This window comes from Felis catus, chromosome A1 (assembly GCF_018350175.1).
Source record: "Felis catus isolate Fca126 chromosome A1, F.catus_Fca126_mat1.0, whole genome shotgun sequence".
In the NCBI taxonomy this organism is placed as follows: Eukaryota; Metazoa; Chordata; class Mammalia; order Carnivora; family Felidae; genus Felis; species Felis catus.
Window position 1 is genome coordinate 132,631,664 of NC_058368.1, and position 17,143 is coordinate 132,648,806.

The following is a 17,143-nucleotide window of genomic DNA, read 5'->3' on the forward strand; positions in this document are numbered from 1 at the left end:
AACAAAACCTGCATTACCTTCATTCTTCTTTTAAAAGTCAGGAGAACACAAAGTATTGTTATGATAATGTATCACATATTTTGATTTATACCCAGTAGTATTAGATTATGTTAAAACTTGCAAAAGTAGAATTTTTCTCAAACATGTACCACACAAGCTTAGACACTAACTCACTGGATCTTTTTTTTTTTTTTTAATTTTTTAACATTTATTTTTTGAGAGACAGAGACAGAGTGTGAGCAGTGGAGGGGCAGAGAGAGAGAGAGAGAGAGAGAAAGAGAGAGAGAGAGTCACTGACTACCTCACTGTATTTTTTTTTTTAATGTTTATTTATTTTTTGAGAGACAGAGTGTGAGCAGTGAAGGGCAGAGAAAGAGAGGGAGTCACAGAATCCAAAACAGGCTCCAGGCTCCGAACTGCAGGCTCTGAGCTGTCAGCACAGAGCCCGATGGGGGGCTGGAACCCTCGAACTGTGGGATCATGACCTCAGCAGAAGTCAGACACTTAACCGACTGAGCCACCCATGCGCCCCATTGTCTCATTATATCTTAACAGTATATATGGTACAGATACGGATAAGGACAGGGGTACAGATACAGAAGTAGAAATCCCCAAAAGGCCTCAGTACTATGTTGAGGGAGATTTCATACTGCTGACTCAGATGCTCATCTACAATAAGCATCTTCGTCTATTTCATGAGATTTTTTTTTAATGTATGCATAATTTACACTGCACCAACTTTTTTAGGCTGAGACTGTTACTTGAGGAGGAAGTATATTAAGGAAAGGGTGTTCAACTATTGAGTGTCATTCTTAATAAAAATAGCATTTCTATTTAATCTAGATATGTCGGAAAATCATTGCCTAAATCGATGGATACTACACACCGACCAGTGCTCTCTGCAGTAGCTGTGCTCTCGTGGACAAGCTGGAAGCTCCCGGTCATGTTCATTCACATGGAATACTATCGCATCCAAACAGTGGCGCAGGGCCAGCCGGCATTAATGGCTTATTTCCACTAAATCGCATCATCCATCTGTTCTCCAGGTTCCCTAATCCAAAGCCAGGGTGTGGTACCCGCCGCCAGGATGTTTATTATTTCTAGGCTTATTCTAAAGGCAAGCCCAGTCTTTAGGCCATGGGGTTGCAAGTATTAAATAAGGCCCCAGGGCAGAAGGTGAAAAAAGAATGGGGAGTGAAGAAGGTGAGGAGGGGAAACGAAGACAGCCAATCTCCTCCCGTCTTCTCCCCCTTCTTCTCCCCGTAACACATCGACCTCCTACCTCCCTTGGGTACCCGGGCCTCGCTTCGGCCCAGACGGGGTTTGATGCGGGTGCGCGGTGCAGGCCCCACCTGGGGCGGCAGGAGACGCACCCATCCCAGACAGAAGCCCCTTACCAGGCAAGAGGACGCGAGATGGTGGCAGCGGGCCCACGGGCGTCCGTAAACCGGTCCGCCCGCTCGCTGGTCCTCCGAGCTTCAGCCTGGCTCCCGATCGTAGTAGTGCCAGCGGTCGCCAAAACTTCCGCTGCTCTGGGGCCGCCGCCGCCCCTCAGCCCACCCGGCTGTGCGCTTTGCTCCCGGCCAGTGGGTCTCGCCAGAACCGCCCCCGGGGCGGTGCCAGGAGCGCGGGGCGGGGCGCAAGCCGGGGGGCGGGGCCCAAGTGGGCGCCGGCGTGGTGCTGCCGCACGTGGGAGGGCGCGGGCAGGGCTGGCAGCCACCGCCTCTGTTGCCTCCTCCGCTAGGCCGCCTCTTGGCTCCCGGGCGCCCCGCCTCCCTCAACCCCAAACCGGAGGACAACGCGCCCGCCGCCGCCGCCGCCACCGCCTCTCGGCGCTCCCATGATCGCCCAGTGCCTTTTGGCTGTGCGAGGCCTCCACAGGTATCTCGGTGTGCGGGTTAACCTTGACTGTGGGCCGGGAGTGGTTTTCCGTCCTGTCAGTGCCAAGTGCCTGTGCTCGGGCTTTCCCAAGCGCACCCCTCTGACGCTCCTGGGCCTCTCCCTCCCCGCGGCCCGCATGCTCTGCCCTGAGGGACACCTGGCGCGGGGGAACTTGGGGCCACCTTTCCCTCCTCCGCTCTCTTGGGAAGGCATCCATTCCCCTTTGTTTGGGACTGCCTCAGCTGCAGTCAGCGAGACTGGTCACAGGCCCGGCCCAAAATGAATGCAGAAAGATGGTTCGGATAAGAAAATCGTTTGACTTCCGCCCCGCCCCCCCATCCAGAACTGCAGACCTCTTACTGAAAGTGCTGGCAGCTGTAGACTCAGGAATAGGGATTCTAATTTGCCCCTCACGCACATCATTAGCATACAAATCGTTTAACGTCCTTGCAAGATGAAACCGCTATGGTTTTGCGGCTTTTCTCCGTCCATGCTTTCTAATTTCCTTTTTATTTACCTCTTCCCCATAAAACATTCGGCCTCTTGCTGGGGCAAATTGACTTGGCCCAAAATGGAGGAAATTATTGCTTGGACACGGTTTGGGGCAGCCTCAGCTGCTGTTTTGGATTGCTTCCTAGCTCCCAAGCCACACCCCTCTGCAACAGACCAGTAGCAAGATGGTGAGAGAATTAAATTCTTTGCTTGGATGCGCTAGATGGAGTGGTTTTCAGAAACAATGCCTCTACCACTCCCATTCCCGAAGACAGCCTTGAACTGTACATCCTAATGAAGATCCAACAGAAAAAAGGAAATGTGTCTTTCTTGCTAGATACTTACAAAACTACTTTGGGAAATGTTAAGCATTCAACCTTTTTAACAGTTTTCTATTGTACATGGTCACTCATCCGTGAGGAGCTTTATGTTGCTCAGTCCTTATACTTATGGTGCGTCCAAGGGACAGTAGTAATTATAAAGAGTTAATGTGATGGTTTTGGCCATATTTCACGCTGTCCTTTTAGTCTGCAGGCTGCAAGTGATAACAACTTCAAATGCAGCTATACCAACCAGTGAAGATAAATAATGCAGGTGTGAGAAGAAAGAATAAATATCGTGTAAGATACCAATTCTCAAACTTTTCAGCCCCAAGACCTCTTTACCTTACAAAAATCATTGAGGACCTAAGAGCTTCTGTTAATGTGGGTTGTACTAGATCTATCCATATTAACCATATTAGATGAAAACTAGGGAATTGTAAAGTATTTATTAGTTTATTTATAAAACAATAATAAACTCATTACATGCACAAATAACATTTCATTAAAAATGAAACTATTTTCCAAACTAACTATTTTCCAAAACTCCTCCAAAAACATGAGTAAGAAGAGTGGAATTGTGGGGGTTTTTTCCTTTTCTTCAGCTTTGTTTGTTGTTGTAAAATATACATAACTTAACATTTGACATTTTAATCATTTTTTTTTAATTTTTTTTCAACGTTTTTATTTATTTTTGGGACAGAGAGAGACAGAGCATGAACGGGGGAGGGGCAGAGAGAGAGAGGGACAGAGAGAGAGAGGGGCAGAGAGGGGCAGCCATCAGCCCAGAGCCTGACGCGGGGCTCGAACTCATGGACCGCGAGATCGTGACCTGGCTGAAGTCGGACGCTTAACCGACTGCGCCACCCAGGCGCCCCGACATTTTAATCATTTTTAAGTGCAAGATTCAGTGGCATTAAGAACTTAAACATTGTTGTGCAACCATTACCATTATCTGTCTCCAGATCTTTTTCATCATCCTAAAGTGAAACTCTGTACCCATTAAACAATAACTCCTCATTCTCTTCTTTCCCATCCCTGGTAACCACTATTCTTTCTGTCTATGAATTTTACTTTTTTAGGTAACCTCATACAAGTAGAATCATAAAGTATTTGTGACTGGCTTATATGAGTTAGCATAATGTTTTTAAGTTTCATCCATGTACTTAGGTCAGAATTTCCTTCCTTTTTAAAGCTGAATAATATTCCATTGTCTGGATATATGACATTTGTTTGTCATCTGTCCATGGACATTTGGGTTGTTTTCACCTTTTGTCTATGTGTGACTTAATAGAAAATAGCTGAATTCTTACATCTGATTCTGCATTTGATATGTTACACTCTTTTGGTTTAAGATGAAAAAAATTCCACCTCCCATTCATATATATTTGGAAAAACTACTTTTCTTTTTAAATTTATTTATTTTTTGAGAGAGACAGAGACAAAGTGAGCAGGGGAGGGGCAGGGAGAGAAGGAAAGAAAATCCCAAGCAGGCCCTTCACTGTCAGGGGCTTGAACCCATGAACCGTGAGATCATGACCTGAGCTGAAACCAAGAGTCACACACTTAAATGCCTGAGCCACCCAGGCACCCCTAGGACTACTTTTTTTTTCTTCTTCTTCTTTTTATTTATTTATTTATTTATTTATTTTTGGGACAGAGAGAGACAGAGCATGAACGGGGGAGGGGCAGAGAGAGAGGGAGACACAGAATCGGAAACAGGCTCCAGGCTCTGAGCTATCAGCCCAGAGCCCGACGCGGGGCTCGAACTCCCGAACCGCGAGATCGTGACCTGGCTGAAGTCGGGCGCTTAACCGACTGCGCCACCCAGGCGTCCCTAGGACTACTTTTTAAAAGTAATCATGGATATGCTTTATATCATACCAAAGTTTGATATGTGGTAGTGTTTTAAAGATTAGTTTCAATGCAGAATATGAAACTATCCATGTACTTTTCTTATTCTATCATATTAAAATCCATGTGTCTATCTTAGATTTTAAACGGATCTTTTACCCATGATTTTCAAATACCAAACATTGGTTACTTGGAAAATAGCAGTTCACTCTGTTAAACAGATCTTCCTAATGTTGATACATTACGTTTTACAATATCAAATCATATTCCCTAATATCATCATCCATCTCATCATAAATGTCTTGAAGTATTAGGGAACTAGCAAGCTCACAATGCCAGATGCACTTTTTCAAAATTCTAATTTTCATTTTAAAGCTGACATTTTATCACTGCTAACAAATACTGTCAGTTCCTTGAAGTGACAGGCTCACTTTGTTACATTTTTTGAGAGAATTTCTGCAGCAGAAATGCTGTATGCATACATTGCCACACATACACATTCAGTGATTGAGATTTAATAAAATTAAATATTTTACTATTTCATGAAAGTGAAATTGACATTAATTTTTAGCATGAGTGAGTGGTCGTAAAGAATATAATGACTGCTAAGACATTTTGGTGCCACTGCCTTGATTTGTTCTAAGGTGCCAATGATTTTATCTACCATTGCTTCTTACCATCAGTGCAAATGTCGACCAAGTGAACAAAGTAAATAATATCATAGTATTATCATGAAATACTTTTAACCTCACAGATGACTTGAAATGGTCTCAAGGACCCCCCTCCATATTCCCATCCCCAAGGATTACAAACCACATTTTGAAAACCACTGGTCTGTGTTACTCAGATTTTTTTTTTTTTTTCTGAGAGAGGTGTGAGAGCAGGGGAGGGGGGCAGAGAGAGAGGGAAAGAGAGAATCCCAAGTGGGCTCCACACAGAGCCCGTTGAGAAGCTTGAACCCATGAACCATGAGATCATGACCTGAGCTGAAACCAAGAGTCAGATGCTTAACTGACTGAGCCACCCAAGTGCCCCTTGTTACTCAGATTCTTTGTTTATGTGTGGAAGAAAATAAATATATAGAAAGCCATGCAATTATTATCTTGTTAGAAGCTGGTAATCAGGGGTACCTGGGTGGCTTAGTTGGTTAAGTGTCGACTCTTGATCTTGGCTCAGGTTATGATCTCACAGTTTGTGAGTTCAAGCCCCACATTGGGCTCTGTGCTGACAGTGCAGAGCCTGCTTGGATTCTCTCTCTCTCCTTCTCTTTGTCTGCCCCTCCCCTGCTCGTGCACTCTCCTCTCTCTCTCTCTCTCTCTCTCTCTCTCTCTCTCTCTCTCTGTCTGTCTCTGTCTCTCTCAATAAATAAACTTTTAAAAAAAGCTGGTGATCAACTATAGCAACTATTTGATTACTTAACAGCATAATATTACAGTTAATCAACATATACAGTAGTAGTAGTCATTAAATTACAGCATTTGTGAGTGAGTTAATCACAATATCTTTGTTTCAAACTGTATCCTCCAAAAAACAGTCGATACTAGGCAACATGGAAGCCCTCTGTGTTCTCTTGATATATTTTTCCTAATTTCTTCCGACACTTGGGAGTTCATTTTAGTGTTTTAAAGTGACCAGGTTTTTATTTACTGACTTAAGATTCTTCTTGTGTTTTCCTGTTGGCAGAGCTGCTATATATCCCCTTCCAAAGCCATTTGAGCAGCCCATATCATTGATGGATTACTAGGCTAACTTCTTGGGAATGAGGGGACTGAGAATCTGAAGACATTATGCTTGCTGTTGAGATAACCTATGACCTTAAGTAAATCACTCAATATCTTGGATCTCTCAAATTCCTTATTTTGTAAAATGAAAAGGACTAGACTAAATGATACCTAAGATTTCTTTCAACTTTTGTTGCCATAGCAATTAAACCAGGAGAATTTCCCTTCCTACCTCATCTAAATTGCACAGAATTTGAGCCAAGCAGAATCTAATGTAGAGTGAGGGATGGATCATGGCATGATCAAAAAGACAAATGGGAAAGATGACTCAACAATATTTAGTCCAGATTATGCCTATAATGGCCCTTGTTTCCTCATTCAATTAAAAAAAACCCTTAGTTTTAAAAATTATGACAGCAATGCGTGTTCACTGTGGAAAACTAGAAAATATTGACAAGCAAAAGAAACAAGTCCACCGATCCAGAAGAGCCATGTGTTAATAGCTTCCAAAATCTTTTCTACATAGATGTTTTTGTTTTTACAAATATGAGATTATACCATATTTATTATAATTTTTATGTACTGCAAGCACTCTTCCATAATATAAAGAGTTACAATATAGTCCATTTGGAAATGTATGGTAATTAATCCCTACTTTTGGATATAACTCTTCCCAACTTCTTGCTGAGTAATAGTGCTTAGATAAACATTCTTACTATTAGGTCTTTTTCCAAATCCTTAATTATTTCATCAATATAAGTTTTTAGCAAAGGAATTTGTACATCAGAGGCCTTTGATGCACATCTTTCAGGATTTGGTACCTATTTTTTTCCAAAAAGTTTTAACCGAATTTCACTCTTACCAGTGGAGTGTATAAATGCTAGTTTCCTACACGATTACCAACACTGAGCATTTTAATATTTTTTATCCTTACCAATTAGTTAAGTAGAACTTTTCTTATTGTTTTCTTAAATGTTTATTTTTTAATGTTTATTTTCGAGAGAGAGAGAGAGAGAGAGAAAGTGCAAGTGGGGAAAGCGGGAGAGAGGATCCAAAGTGGGCTCCGCCTTTACAGCAACGAGCAGCCAGATGCAGGGCTTGGACTCATGAACCATGACCTGAGCCAAAGTCACTCAACCAACTGAGCCATCCAGATGCCCTGAAACTTTTCTTATTATAATTTACATTCACTTCCCCTTTTTTTTTTTTTGAGAGTTTATTTGGTGAGTTTAATTCTCTAATAAAATTTCAGGACTTGTGATCTGAAGACCAAAAAAGTTCCTTGTTTTCTTTTTCCTTTTTTAAAAAATATGTATTCGTTTTGAGAGAATGCACACACACATGCAAGCAGGAGAGGGGCAGAGAGGGAGAGGGAGAGAATACCGAGCGGGCTCCTTGCTGTCAGTGCAGAGCTTGACACGGCCCTCGATCCCACAAAGGAGGAAATAATGACCTAAGCCAAAACTAAGAGTTATGTGCTTAACCGTTTAACTGACTGAGCCACCCAGGCATTCCCAATTTATTCATATGGGAAGTCTTAGAAAGTCAGACAAATTAAATTATAGTTATTCATAAACTTAACATTTATGTATCTTAACTGTAATTAAATAAAATCGAGATTGTCTCCCCAAATCCAGTAGTTAGAAACCCCAGAATTTTACAATGGTGCTAGAAAAAAAATACTAATGGAGAAAAGGTTTTAAGTTACAAATATCAAAGGTTACACATTAGTTGTATAAATGGATTTTAAAATGTTGTAAAGGAGGATTTTTATTGTTGGTCTTTACCCCTGGTTTTGCACAGAAACGTCCTAGTACTTTCTCATGTTTAAATAATATCACTTCTTTGGTTAAGACAAAAGAGAGAACTTCTGTGGAGAGAAGCACCTAGATTAAAGTAGGAAGAACCAAGGAAATTGATGCTTATTGGGCACATATGTATATGCCACACTCTGCTTTAGAAAGGCAGGTAGTATAGTACTCTAGACTAGACTAGAATAATCTGTAGCCTGCTTGCCTCTGCCACTGACTAGCCCTGTGATCTTAGGCAGAGTTACTTAATTTTTCTGTGTTTATTTCTTCATCAGCAAGCTGAAATTGATTGGCTGATTTTTTCAGTCGCCAATATTTACTGAGTATTATGTGCCAAACATTATTCTAGGTCTAGTGATACAGTGATGAACAAAGCAGCCCCAAATCCTTATGTTCGTGGAGCTTATGTTCTTTCTAATGGGAAAGACAGATAAGGAAAATACAGCATATGTTAAATGGGAAAATGTGCTAGGGGGCAAAAAATAAAGCAGGATAGATGGGTATTTAGTATTGGTGAGTTTACAGGAGAGGGCTCAGTGAGAAGCTGGTGTTGTGCCTGATGTGTTTGAGAACTCGAAGAGGCCATTGTGACTGGAGTGGAGTACAGGAGATGAGATAAGAGAGGGAAAAATTGTACTCATCTGTATTAGAAAAACAGTTGTTCCTTCTCCTAGGAGGCCTTTTACTACTCACACAGAACTTTTGGCTTATGACAATTAGGTCACCAAATGTGTGTGGAAGTTTTCTCCACAGCAAGCAATTCTCTGCCTCACCAGCTGGGTGTCCTACATTTTAACTTAATTCTGACACTGTCTACCTGGAGATACCATCAGATCCCCCAGGTTAAGGGCTGGCTCCACAAGTCTGCTAACCCAACTCCAGATGCCAATTGCAAGTCCATGTTGTTTCCACTGCTTCTGTCCTATTGGCTATAAGTCTCAGGTTCCCATGACTCCCTCCTTGGGTTCAATTAATTTGCTAGAGTAGCTCCCAGAACTCAGGAAACATGTTTACCAGTTAAAGGACATTATTGTAAGGATGCAGATGAAGAGATACTGAGGTCTGAGCACAGGAGCTTCTGTCTCTTTGAAGTTGGGGTGCATCATCCTCCTGGAACATGGCTGTGTTCACCAAAACTAGAAGCTCTCCAAACCCCTTATTATTGGGATTTTGATGGAGGTTTCATGAGGTAGGCATGATATGTCGTTAATTCCATTTTCAGCCCTTCTCCCTTCTCAAGAGAATGGGAGGGAAGGCTAAAAATTTCAATCTTCTAATCATGGCTCTTTTTGGTGACCAGCCCTCATCTAGGAGCCTATCCAGTCACTTCATCAGAACAAAAGACACTCCTATCAGCCAGGACATTTCAAGGCTTTCAGGAGCCCTGTGTCGGGAACCAGCGTCAGAAACCAAATATTACAACAAAAGATGATCCTAGTGCCCTTATCACTTAGGAAGTAATAAGGTTTTTAGGAGCTCATTGCCAAGAATCAGGGGCAGAGACCAATATATATTCGCTATTATCTCATATCACCTGTTTAAGATTGAGAGTAAATAAATATAGAGTACTTTGAACATTACTTGACTATATCCATTACTATTGCCAAAATAATGCTATGTAGCAAACCAAATCTTGGGAGTATAGTGATAAATGTTTATGTTTGCTGACACACGTTGTGTTTGCAGGGCAGTTTTTCTGGTCTTGACCAGGATCATTCCACCTATCAGCCATGGATTGTGTAGGCAGCTCTGTTGATCTTGGCTGAGCTGCGTCATATATTTGGGGATCTGGGATGGCAAAAGTTGGGGCCGTTTGGCTCTCTTTCACATTCTCTCTCATCCTCCAAGAGGCTAATTCTGACTTGTTCTTATGGCGATGGCAGGGTTCCATGAGAGTGGAAGTGTATACAGGCCTCCTGAAGCTTAGGCTCAAACTGGAGTACCATCAACTATGCCACATTATGCTGGCCAGAGCAACTCCCAAAGACAGACTGTATCCTGATGGGAGGAGCAGCAAACTCAAAATTGTAAGAAGTCATAGGTGCATAGAGGGGTGAAATGGAGGTCATTTTAGCATTTGGTCTATAATATCGGCACATCAAAGCTCTATATATGTTAGCTATTATTTTCATGTTTGTGAATTACCTGGTTGGATTTTGGAGGTTTTTAAATTCAGAGTATTAATTTGTAATAGCCCTTCATAAATGTTGCAATTTTTTTTTAATTTTTTTTTTAGTCTTTGAATTGTGGGGTGGATTGTTCCCGCTTTTTGTTCTACACAAGTTAAAATTTTTATGTAATCAAGTATATCAGTTTTTTGTTTGTTTTTTTTTAATGACGTCTGCCTTTGGTCATGTGCCTAGAATGTCCTTCTACCCCAAGATTAGAATTTTTTTAAATCACCTGACTTTTCTTCTAGTACTTTTATGTTTCATTTTGCATATTTGAAACCTTTATCTATCATGAATATTGACTTTTTTGAAATGACTTTTCTAATTATTAAGTGAAACCAAAAGAAAATCAACATAAACTGAAGGAAGTATGAGAAACTCCAGCTTACAAAATTGGGGTTTCTGATTACCTCAGTGTACATTGGAAGATCCTATCCCATTCCACCTACTTGGCACTCAAAAGGATATCCTTCTATTTCCAAGCCACACATAGCTGGTGTCTTTGATACCTAATCGTATTTAACCTCAAGACTAAGAGGAAAATTCTTTTTCTGCTTCACATCTTTTATTTTTTCTTCCTGTCCCCCCCCCCACCACCTTTAGGGTAACAATCAATTTGTTCTCTGTAGTTAAGAGTCTGTTTCTTGGTTTGCCTCTCCGTTTTTTTTCCCCCTTTGCGCGTTTGTTTTGTTTCTTAAATTCCACATGAGTGAAATTCATATAGTATTTGTTTTTCTCTGACTGACTTACTTCACTTAGTATAATACACTCTAGCTCCATCCATGTCATTGGAAATGGCAAGATTTTATTCTTTTTTATGGCTGAGTAATATTCCATTGTGTGTGTATACATATATATTATATGTGTATATATACATATTTTCACACACATACACAAACACACAATACAACAGCTTCCTTATCCATTCTTCAGTCAATAGATACTTGGGCTGTTTCCATACCTTAGCTTTTGTAGATAATGCTACTATAAACAGCAGAGTGCATGTATCCCTTTGAATTAGTATTTTTGTATTCTCTGAGTAAATATACCTAGTAATGCAACTGTTGGGTCACAGGGTAGCTCTATTTTTAACTTAAAAAAATTTTTTTAAGGTTTATTTATTTATTTTGAGTGAGTGACAGAGAGAGAGAGAGAGAGAGAGAGAGAGAGAGAGACTCTCAAGCAGGCTCTGCACCATCAGCACAGAGCCCATTGTGGGGCTCGAACTCACAAACTGTGAGATCATGACCTGAGCCAAAATCAATAGTTGGACACTTAACTGACTTAGCCACTCAGGCGCCCCTCTATTTTTATTGAGGAACCTCCATACTGTTTTCCAGACTTGCTACACGAGTTTGCATTCCCACCAGCAGTGCAAAAGGCTTCCTCTTTAGGAGTAGGTTTTTTATGCTTTGAGTATGCCACACCATACATAAGGATGTAGCTACAAAAATATTTACAGAAACATTCCTCTCATTTACCTGGTCTTCCCAAGTTTCCAAGCACAACAAAAGAAGACAAGTTCCAATGCTTAAAAGCATTACAAGTCTCTGTTTTATATTTGCTAGTATCTTGTGACTAAAGCAAGTCCAGTGGTCAAACCTAGACTCAAGGGTGGAGATAACTCTTGATGGAAAAAAACTGCTGTGGGGCACCTGGCTGGCTCAGTCGGAAGAGCGTGTAACTCTTGATCTCATGGTCCTGAGTTTGAGCTCCACAGTGGGTGTAGAGATTACTAAAAAAAAAATTTTTATTACTTAGAAGAAAAAAACTGCTGAATTATATTACAGTAGGTTATGCTGACAGAGATAGGAAAATTTTATAGATATTTTTGCAGTCTATTACATAGCTTATGTAGTATTCAGGAAAAAAAATTATCTTTAAATACATTAGCAAAGAAGAAAGATTTGAGTTTTTATCTCAGAAAGCCAGAAAGGGAACAGCAGTTTAAACCCAAAGAAAATAGAAAGAAGGCAATAATAAAAAGCAAAAAGCAATGATACAGAAAACAAACACACAATAGGGAAATTCAACAAAGCCAAAGTTTGTCCCTTAAAAACATGATAAAATCGATTGACTTAGGTTAGCAAGAAAAATGAGGGAATACATATACATCAATAAAAGGATTAAAATGAGGAATGTCACTAAAGATTGTACAGATGGTCAAAGATGAGAGTATAAAGAAGTGTTTGCCGATATATTTGAAAATTTAGATAAATGGAAGAATTATTTGAACAATATAACATTAAGATGGACACCAAAAGAGAAAATCTTTTATTTATTAAAGAAACTATTTTTGTATTGAAAGATTTTCCACAAAGAAAACTCTAGACCCATATGGCTTCAGCAGTGAATTCTTCCAAATATCTAAGGAATAATACCAGTCATACATAATCATTTCCAAAGAAGCAAAAAATAGTCGATACTTCCTAACTAATTTTATGAGACTACAAACCCTCATTCCACAAATTCAAGAGGACACTACAAGGAAAAACCAGTGGGCTTTTGTAAGTTTGAAAAAATTAGAAAATCAATCCATGAAATTAACCAATTAATGGAATAAAGGAGAAAAATCACGTGATTATTATGCGAGATGCATAAAAAAAATTTGATAAAATTTAATACCCATCCATAATTTAAAAAAAATTGCAAAACCAAGAATAGAAGGACTTCTTTAACTTCATAAAGTATATATTTTTTAAGCCTATGTGAAACTTCATACATAGTAGTAAAATTACTTTTAAAAAGCCTGCCTGAGATCAGGAATGAGGCAGAGATGACCGTTTTTACTATGTATATTCAATGTTGTCCTTGAGGGTTCAGCCAGTGCAATAATTTAAGAAAAAAAAAAAGATGGAAAGATTGGAAAGGAAGAAATAAAACTGTCATTTTTTTGCAATGACATAATTGTGAGTATAGAAAATGCAAAGGATAAAATATTAGAATGAATGTTTTATATCCATGGACATAAGATCAACATACAAATTGAATTATAGGTCTATTCCTTAGCAAGATACAATCGGAAAGTGAAATTTTCAAATTATATAAGTAAAAATAGAATTAAAAACTTTAAATATCTAGGAACAAATCAAAAAATATAAAACATCAGCAAACTACAAAACATTTGTGAAAAGAATAAAAGTCTAAGTAAATAAAAAGCAAGTTCTAAAAAACAGATCTAAAACAAAAGATCCAAGTAAATGAAAGGAGATGTCAGTTTGGGATTGGACTACTGAAGATAGAAACTATTTTCTGTCCACCTTATTTCCATTTTGTTTGCCTTTGGGAAAGAGCAGCTTAAGGCCAGTCAGTAGTTGTTCCTACCCATTCAGTGGCCTCAGCAGGAGCTGCTGACCAATCTTCAGTGGCAGATTAAGTGCTCCAGTCTTCAGTCTTCAGTGGGAAACTGCTGAATAGACATAGAGGGCACCTGCAGGCCTTCAGACCAGCCTACGACTTCAGGTTGAGTAGCAGTGAACTCAGGAGCAGGAGCAGTCCATTCACCCTGAAATTCCTCCTTGGTCACAGCATTTTCAATAGTGGCCTGCTCTTTTCAATCTCTCCAGGGTATCTGTAGAGGTAGAGATCAGGCATTGACCTCCCATGGGTGTTTACGGGAAATGGTGACACGCATCCACTGCATCAGACCCACTCAGCGAGCTCCCTTGTTGCAAGGGATGCTATGGTGATGTCCATATAGCACAGAGGAGAGTCTGTTACACAGAGCGATGGTAGGCTGGTTAATATAAGATGCCTCTGTAAGAGGCTGGTGGTCAGCCCTGGAATCAGTAAGCACCAGAAGTCCCTGCTCCTGGAAGGCTGCAGGATCTGGTTAGTGAAGTTTCCAGGAGTGAAGTTGTCAGCAATAGGAGTGGCTCCAGTAGCAGCAGCAAACTTCAGCACAGCTCGCTGGCCAGTATTCTTGGATGATATGACACTGACATCAAGCAGGGTTTTCAATGGCAACAATGGCACAAGCTGCCAACAGAAGCTTCTCCCAGGTTCTCTTCAGTTATGATGTAGATACCATCACTTTTCCTTTTGTAGATACACTGTTCCATCTGGAAGTCAAGGTTGGTACCACCTAAGTGAGTTCCTGCTGCAAGGAATTTGAGGATATTCTCCTCCTTCACTTGTAGGACATCAGGGCTCCGGACATTGTGAAAGTTTCCCTTTAAGTTACAACGGGAACACAAAACAACATGGTATCAACCCCTCCCTGGGTAGCACAGAAAGGTGGACTACTTAATGCAGAATTGTCGATTTCCCCTAATTTAACCTTTAGATTCAATAAAATCCCAATCAAAATCCCAGAAGAACTTTTTGTGGAAATTGACATGCATTGTCTAAAATTTAAAATGGAAACATAAAGGGCCAAGAATAGCAAAACACAAACTTGAAAAATAACAAGTTAGAGGATTTAAGCTACTAAATACCAAGGTATTACAAAGCTACAGTCATTCAAAAACAAAACAAGGGGTGCCTGGGTGGCTCAGTTGGTTAAGCGTCCGACTTCAGCTCAGGTCAGGATCTCACAGTCTGTGAGTTTGAGCCCCGCGTCAGGCTCTGTGCTGACAGCTGAGAGCCTGGAGCCTGCTTCAGATTCTGTGTCTCCCTCTCTCTCTGCCCCTTCCCCGCTCATGCTCTTTCTCTCTCTGTCTCAAAAATAAATAAAAACATTTAAAAAAAATTTAAAAAGAACAAAACACAGTTTTGTATTGGTGCAAGAATAGAAAAATAGATGAAGGAACAGAGTCTAGAAATAAACTTAATACATACTTGACAACTATTATAATATTTGGTGTGCAGTACTGTAGTAGGGGAAAGGAGGGCTTTTTTTGAATAAATAAATGCATATTCATACAGAAAGAGATGAACCCTTTTTTTTCCCCTTTAATCCTTTTTTCTTTCTTTTTTTTTTTTTTTTTTTTTTTTTTTTGAGAAAGAGACAGAGTGTGAGCAGGGGAAAGGCAGAGAGAGAGGGAGACACAGATTCTGAAGCAGGCTCCAGGCTCTGAGCTGTCAGCACAGAGCCTGAAGCTGGGCTCGAACTCACTGACCATGAAGTCATAACCTGGGCCAAAGTCAGAAACTTAACCAATTGAGCCACCCAGGCACCCCTCTTTTTTTCTTCCTTCCTTTCGTCCTTCCTTCTTGCTTTCTTACCTTTTAGTTTAAATTCCAGTTAGTCAACATACAGTCTAGTATTAGTTTCAGGTGTACAATATAGTGATTCAACACTTCCATGCAACACCTGGTGCTCATCACAACAAGAGCTCTCCTTAATCCTAGTCACCTATTTTACCCATCTTTCCACCTCCTTTCCCTCTGGTAACCATCAGTTCTCTATAGTTAAGAATCTGTTTCCCCTTTGTTCATTTCTTTTTCCCCTTTGTTTTTTTTTCCCTTTGTTCATTTGTATTTTTTTTTTCCTTTGTTCGTTTGTATTGTTTCTTAAATTCTACCTATGAATGAAACCCATATGGTATTTGTCTTTCTCTGACTTATTTCACTTAGCATAATGCTCTCTGGCTCCATCCATGTCGTTGCAAATGGAAAGATTTTATTCTTTTTTATAGCTGAGTTATATTCATTTATATGTATGTATATATATGATGATATATATAATATATACAATGATATAATGCAAAGGAATATTACATATATATATGTGTGTGTGTGTATATATATATATATGACATATACATACATGCACACACACACACACATACCCCATATCTTCTTATTCCATTCATCCCTCATTGGACACTTGAGCTGTTTCCATAATTTGGCTATTGTAGATAATGTTGCTATAAACATCAGGGTGCATGTATCAATTTGAATTAGTGTTTTTGTATTCCTTTGATAAATATCCAGTAGTGCAATTGCTGGATCATAGGGTAGTTCTATTTTTAGCTTTTTGAGGAGCCTACATACTGTTTTCCAGAGTGACTTACCAGCTTGCATTCCCACCACAGTGCAAAAGGCTTCCCCTTTGGCCACATCCTTGCCAACACCTGTGGTTTCTTTTTTTAAATGTTTTTAATGGTTTTTTTTTCTTTTATTTTTGAGAGAGAGAGAGAGAGCAGGGGAAGGGCAGAGAGAGAGGGAGACAGAGGATCTGAAGTGGGTTCTTCACTGTCAGTATAGAGCCCCGTGCTGGGCTCAAACTCAAGAACCTTGAGATCATGAACTGAGCTGAAGTCAGACACTTAACTGACTGAGCCACCCAGACTTGTGTTGTTAATTTTAGCCATTCTGATAGGTGTGAGATGATATCTCATTGTAGTTTATATTTTGCACTTCCTTGATGATAAATGATGTTGACCATCATGTGTCTGTTGACCATCTGTATGTCTTCTTTGGAAAATGTCTATTCATGCCATCTGCCCATTTAAAAAATTTTTTTTCTTTGAATACTTTTCTAAAATTTAAGTTAATTAACATAGTGTAGTATTGGTTTCAGGAGTAGAATTTAGTGATTCATCACTTACATATAGCACACAAAGCCTATCACAATGCCCTCCTTAATTACCATCACCCATTTAACCCATCCCCCACACCCAATACCCCTCCAACAACCCTCAGTTTGTTGTCTATATTTAAGAGACTCTTATGGTTTGCCTCCCTCTCTATCATTATATTTATTATTTTTCCTTCCCTTCCCTTATGTTCATCTATTTTGTTTCTTAATTTCCACATATGTTTCTTAAATTCCACATATGAGTGACATCATATGGTATTTATCTTTCACTGACTTATTTCACTTAGCATAATGCACTCTAGTTCCATCCATGTCGTTGCAAATTTCTGCCCATTTTTTAATTGGATTATTTGTTTTTTGGATGTTGAGTTTGATAAGTTATTTATACATTTTGGATACTAACCCTTTA

The 17,143-nt window shown here is 39.8% G+C and overlaps 2 protein-coding genes and 1 pseudogene across 3 annotated transcripts in view; 1 reads left to right on the forward strand and 2 right to left on the reverse strand.

Annotated features, from left to right (window-relative positions):
- The window catches only part of SGTB (small glutamine rich tetratricopeptide repeat co-chaperone beta), a 46,620-nt gene extending 45,087 nt beyond the window's left edge, over positions 1-1,533 (reverse strand). For both annotated transcript variants that reach the window (XM_011284029.4, XM_003981021.6), the window contains exon 1: positions 1,398-1,533. The gene's annotated coding sequence lies outside the window, so the exon portion shown is untranslated. The remainder of the gene's footprint in view (positions 1-1,397) is intronic.
- A 157-nt stretch (positions 1,534-1,690) lies between these two features.
- Positions 1,691-17,143, forward strand: part of NLN (neurolysin) — a 107,979-nt gene continuing 92,526 nt past the window's right edge. The window contains exon 1 of the mRNA XM_011284017.3: positions 1,691-1,881. Coding sequence (XP_011282319.2) covers positions 1,841-1,881 — 41 coding nt within the window. The 5' untranslated portion in view covers positions 1,691-1,840. The remainder of the gene's footprint in view (positions 1,882-17,143) is intronic.
- Positions 13,498-16,255, reverse strand: LOC123380666 (annotated as a pseudogene).